The sequence below is a fragment of the Etheostoma cragini genome, chromosome 7 (genome assembly GCF_013103735.1).
Source record: "Etheostoma cragini isolate CJK2018 chromosome 7, CSU_Ecrag_1.0, whole genome shotgun sequence".
Taxonomy (NCBI): Eukaryota; Metazoa; Chordata; class Actinopteri; order Perciformes; family Percidae; genus Etheostoma; species Etheostoma cragini.
The window spans coordinates 16,826,694-16,832,308 of NC_048413.1; the positions used below are offsets into that span (position 1 = coordinate 16,826,694).

A 5,615-nucleotide genomic window follows, 5' to 3' on the forward strand; every position below is an offset into this window, starting at 1 on the left:
TAAACACTGTGGTGCCCCCAGTTTACCTTTTAAGCAAAAGTAAAAACTAGAAGGTAAAACCTAAATTAAAAATAAATTGACAATAAAAGAACTGTCTGTATTGAGCTTGACAAAAAAGTACCCCTGCTGCCATTATATAGGCGTAGGATTTCGGGAATTTGGATGTCTTCTTTACTGCCTAAACCTTCTTAAGGCATGAAGGTCAGAAGACCCATTTTCATTCTTAAATCTTACAAGATGAAACATGTTGCTTATCAAAGGATGCACACACTTACAGCATTGTATTGATACAAGATTGGCATCAGGGTGGGAGATTTAGAGATGAAGCAGTCTTGGATTTGAGGACACATCAGCAGATTCACTTGTTAACCAGGCCCCTAGACAGACAGACAGACAGACAGACACTCACTCTTACTTTCCTGTGTGTGAGTCAGTATACTAGAAGGCAGGAAACCTGACAACAGTTGACTATGCAGCCCCATGAATAACCCATGTTTTAATCAGCTGGGAGCTTTGAGTGCTTTTTTTGTCCTGTTGCTGAGTGACTCCATTTACACAGTCCAGAACATCACACTGTATTGACCACTAATCTATCACTCATCTAAACAATTTTACACTTGAAAATACTGTAGAATAATCTTACTACATTGTATGTAATCAACACTCAAATGTTTTTTGGACTGAATCTTCTTTGATGGCAGTACAAACAAACCCAACAAACCATTAACCTTTCCACTGGTCCACTCAATATTAGTTACTATTATTAGTGCAATGTTTAAATTAAAATATATCAGTCATTGTGCCATCTGTACTTCTCACAATCTCTTTTGTTATATTTTACTTTTTCTACGCAATCAATGATCATGTTCATGCAGTGGGCTTGCATTTCTTAATGTAATGCATAGCCCACACGGCATCCACTGTAAACCATTGGCACTTTTTAATAAATGTAGTTAGCTAGATTAAACAGAATGCATAGAAATTATTTATTCTTGTTTGGAAACAAATATGCTTAATTAGATTTTTTTTTTTTCCTGTTAGGAGTACCCATGACCTTGTGGCGATGGATGGCTGGTTATACGCAGTAGGAGGTAACGATGGCAGCTCCAGCCTCAACTCCATTGAGAAGTACAACCCGCGCAGCAACAAATGGGTCGCAGCCTCCTGCATGTTTACACGGCGCAGCAGTGTGGGTGTCGCAGTGTTGGAGCTGCTGAACTTTCCACCACCCTCCTCCCCCACCCTCTCGGTTTCCTCCACCAGCCTTTGACACGGGGTCACCGCTTGGCTGACCTCGGCCTCTGCTGCAACTGCCCAGACTGGCTCTGGGAAGAGACGCAATTGCTCGTTTTGAGACGGGGAGGTGGAGGACGCGAGTGGACAGGTAAATGGATTGAGGTGGGAGAAAGAGGGAAGGTGTGGATAGGGCTCCTGGCTTGGTTATTATACAGTATCCTCCATAATTAGTGGCACTTATGCAGTGGGTAAAGGTTAGCTAAACATGGTTTAAAAAATGTACACCATAAGTAATAAACTTTTAATTAAAAATCAAGGCAATTTAAAAGTTGTTAATGTGCAGTACCCTTTGATCTCAAAAGGCAATGTTCCACACGTAAGACATTAATTTTTCATGAACAGTTAAGTGATGCCAGATGATTTCTGAAAGATCCACCAAGAGTTTTTTTTTTATTTCATGTTAAACCAGTCTTGCTGCTCTTTACCAAATTGTCCATTCATTCTGGACTGCACTGTATCTGGTCTGGATGCCTGAAACTCCACTGTATAGCTTCACCATACAGATACCAGCTTCCACTCTCTTCAAGAGTACAAAGATGTTTCCTGATGTGTTAACATTGCCCAATCTTTCCAAGCTCTACTTTTCCCCCCCCACCACTCCAGTGTTTGACACACTCATAGTAAAATGTGGTGGAAACTTTAATTCTGTCATGTGCGACGTAAATGTTTTTGGTTTGATGTTGTTGTCCTCTGCATCTTTTAATGTCAGAATTGTTTTTGCAATAATGTACAAAAAAGAGAAACTGAATGATTTAACTTTTTGAATGTAGCTTTTGACTGGGTATACCATGCATGTGTTTACTTATTGACATTGTAACTCCCAGCAGGAGGATAAAATGTTGTAGTGCTGCTATGCTACAGTAGGTGGCAGTAACAGGCAATGTTATAAACCCTTCCCACACTGTAAGCCCGCATGAACACTACCAACAAAGGAGAAGTTAGGCCCTCAGAACTGTTTTTGAATCTTTTTTTTTTTTTTTTATAAACACAGAAGAATTATGTTGAACTGTATGTATTTATAAAAAGGTATACATTCTAATATATTCTGTTTTTAAAGAGGCTTAAAGAAGTAAACAGATTGTTTTTAATAATATTTATTTAGGTGAGATATCGTCAATGAAAATGACAAAGAGAATGTAGGTGTGAGAGAGGTAGGCTAGTTGTTCAGATTGTTTGCATTTTGAGTTTCTCCTGGTTACGAGGACCGATTGTTGCACTTTAATATGCAGCATTTTATTTACATTTCTTAATGTTTCTTCACTGCCACAAGCTTGATCTCACACGAAACGGTCCGCTATATTTGTGCGAAAGGCTTTAACTGCTTGCAAACCTACAGACCAGTCAATGAAAGGACTCTATATTGTCTCTAATCCTACTTAACAATTTGTTTAAGGGGACATGAAGGTTGATATAATCCTTGAAAACAATGACAGTCTAAGATTACATTAAAGCAGAAAGTTTACCTACTGTGTACCAACACTTGACACTAATGATAAATACTGTTGACACTTGGTGCTGTCACATTCCCTTCCATACATAATCAAATGTGGTGTTTTGTTTATATTACATACCTCATTGTTGAAATAGATCTGACTCTATTCAACAAAGTTGAGCTAGAAAAAAACGTATAATTACCTACAAATATACTGGCTTTAGAGCATGTGGGTGACTTGGGAATGTCACCACTGAAAACTGCATTATCTAAAATAAATGGATTACTTAGAGTCTTCTTGACTCCGTTAATTCCTGGGTTCATGTGAAGTGCAGTGATACTATTCCAAACTTCTGAGAAGTTGCTTTTTGAAGGATTTTGTTGATCCGGTTCTGTTTATCTATAACTAACTTTTCATTTGTTAGAGTGGACCGAGTAGAATAGGGTCTGTGAGGGTCCAATGAAGATGTTGTTATTCCGTAAAGTTGCTGTGAGTCAGGGCCAGACTTTAAGAGACAGGCACATAAAACCACAAGGCCTCCATTCAGCAGATCGATCTGTAAATACAAAAATTGCTCATCTTGAATCCAATTTCAATGTGATTGTAGTTTTGTTTTAGTTTGTGTTCAATGTGGTGATCATTTTTTATTTATAATATGTTTATTTATGAGGAACTTTAAAATATGGAATTTTGCACTATTGCGAAATGGAGCAATACACTGTAAAAATGAAATAAAGATGTTTTCAGATGTGATCACTGCCTTGACGAGTTTAAACACATGGGTAATCACACATAGTTAATGTAAAACTACAGTTTTTTTCCATGCATCTGCAAAAGTGAAAACACAACCATACACACTGACGGTTGTGTTGCTTGCACTTTGTGTGTTTGTTGCTAGGCTCACTATAAACTGTTGCTTGGTACCTTCCCAACATACTCCTCTTTCATAGTGATCTCAGCAGACAGCTGAACACTCTCACTTTACCCTTCTTGACCTCAGTCACATGGCATTCACACCTGTGGCTGCCTCTGCACACACACAAACCTACCAACTCCCACTCTCCCAAAAAGCACAGAAACACAGGCTAAATATACACAATGCAAAACACCTACAACTTTGAATGGGAGAAAAAAGGCACGTAGAGCTGGTTTAACAGTATTGTTACGGACAACATGAAAAGACATCTTTGCATACAGTATGTTTGGGGCTTTGCTATACTTCTGGTATTTGATGGCAAAAACATGTACCATGGTCACAGATATTGACAAACTAAACGATTTACATAGTGTAGGTGTTCAACTTTTAAATAGCGAAATGCAAAAGAGAACACTTTTAGATTTTTAGAACACTAAAGGATGAATTTGATAGTTTGGGAAATAATATGCTTGTTTGTTTTCTTTGATGAACAGATTGACACAGCAGACTCAGGATAAATATGAAGCTACAGCCAGCAACCGATTGGCTTAGAAATAGGGAACCGTTAAAGCTCACCAACGTTGCTGGTTGTAACCTTTTATTTAACAGACTAATATGATGTTGCTTGATCTTCTCATCTAACTCTCCAAAAGAAAGCAAATACGTGTATTTCCACGAATTTTAAACTTCACATTAACATTTTACTTTCCCTCTGGTAAGAGAGATATGAGAATATACTGGTGAGTTCAGATGATGCTTTCGATTTTTATTTATTCATTTTTAGGAGACAACATGGAACTTGAAAGCAATGCATGTTAAAGGGATTTTTCTACCAAAATCAAACCCTTACCCTGTAGGCTTAAAAGGTGGCTTTAAAAAATGTATTATTCCCATCTTCATTAAGGACAAATCATATTGATCACAATAGGTACTAATGGTGACAAGTTTTTACAGCAGACAAAAACAATCCCCAGTGGTCAAAGCCAATTCTCCATGATCCACTTCTATCCATTTATATGTTTGGTTATTAACATGTATGGGATAACTAAAATATAACTGAAAAGAAATATTGTGCATGGATTATAATTTGAATGAAAATGTGTTAAAAGGTGTACTGTATGTGCACTATTGTGTTAACATCTCTCTGATTGCTGTAGCTGTGAGCCACATCTGATAGTATAAAGATGCTAATGAGTTTACAAGTTGTTTGGATAAATGTGCTCCTTCTGAAAGAGCTGCTGATCCAGTGGGCTGGTCAGTGCTATCTCTCTGTCCTCCTCTCTGTCTTCCCTGCCACTTTCAGGCCTCTAACCATCTCTGGAAGGACTTAAGTGTCAATTGGACAACTACCTTCTGTGAGAGGCCATAGACTGTTTGACTGACCGCTTAAGATAAGGCTGAAAAGTCTCTCAACCACATAAAAAGTATTTATGATTGTTTAGCTTATGGGGCTGTGTTCAGAGTATAAATAATGTGGAGACCTTAATGCTCAAACAAAGACAGGAACAAGAAGTGTGCCCAATAGCAGACCGACAGAGGGTAGACAAAATAACATACAGCACAATATCCCTGCAATCAAGTACCAACTACTGTAGATCACAATTCAAAAGGAATCTACAAAAGTAATTGAAATTAGTGTGTCAATATTGTGTGTCAGCTTTGGAAAAAGTTTGACAATCCTGACAAAACCTTTTTGAGAAGTCTTAAAGAAGGACAAATTGGCCAGATAGAACATTATTAAATGTGTGCAAAGACCAAAGAAATAGGAAAATAAAAATTATGAAACATGGAACAGTAAAAGTCTAAAAAAAGATCATCAGAACATGCTGAAAAGTGGGCAGCCATAATCCAGCACCCACTTTCAGGTGTAATGCCAGGACCTTCAAAGGCAATGGCAGGAGTTTCCTATCATGCTTGTCTTTCATTATGTGAGGAAAACCGGAGCACCTGCAGGAAACGGACGCAAACAC

At 38.0% G+C, this 5,615-nt stretch overlaps 1 protein-coding gene across 5 annotated transcripts in view; it reads left to right on the plus strand.

Moving 5' to 3' along the window:
- The window catches only part of klhl17 (kelch-like family member 17), a 13,492-nt gene extending 10,010 nt beyond the window's left edge, over nt 1–3,482 (plus strand). For all 5 annotated transcript variants that reach the window (XM_034877996.1, XM_034877995.1, XM_034877998.1 and 2 more), the window contains exon 12: nt 1,042–3,482. In XM_034877996.1, coding sequence (XP_034733887.1) covers nt 1,042–1,270 — 229 coding nt within the window. In that variant the 3' untranslated portion in view covers nt 1,271–3,482. The remainder of the gene's footprint in view (nt 1–1,041) is intronic.
- Nucleotides 3,483–5,615: the final 2,133 nt, after the last annotated feature.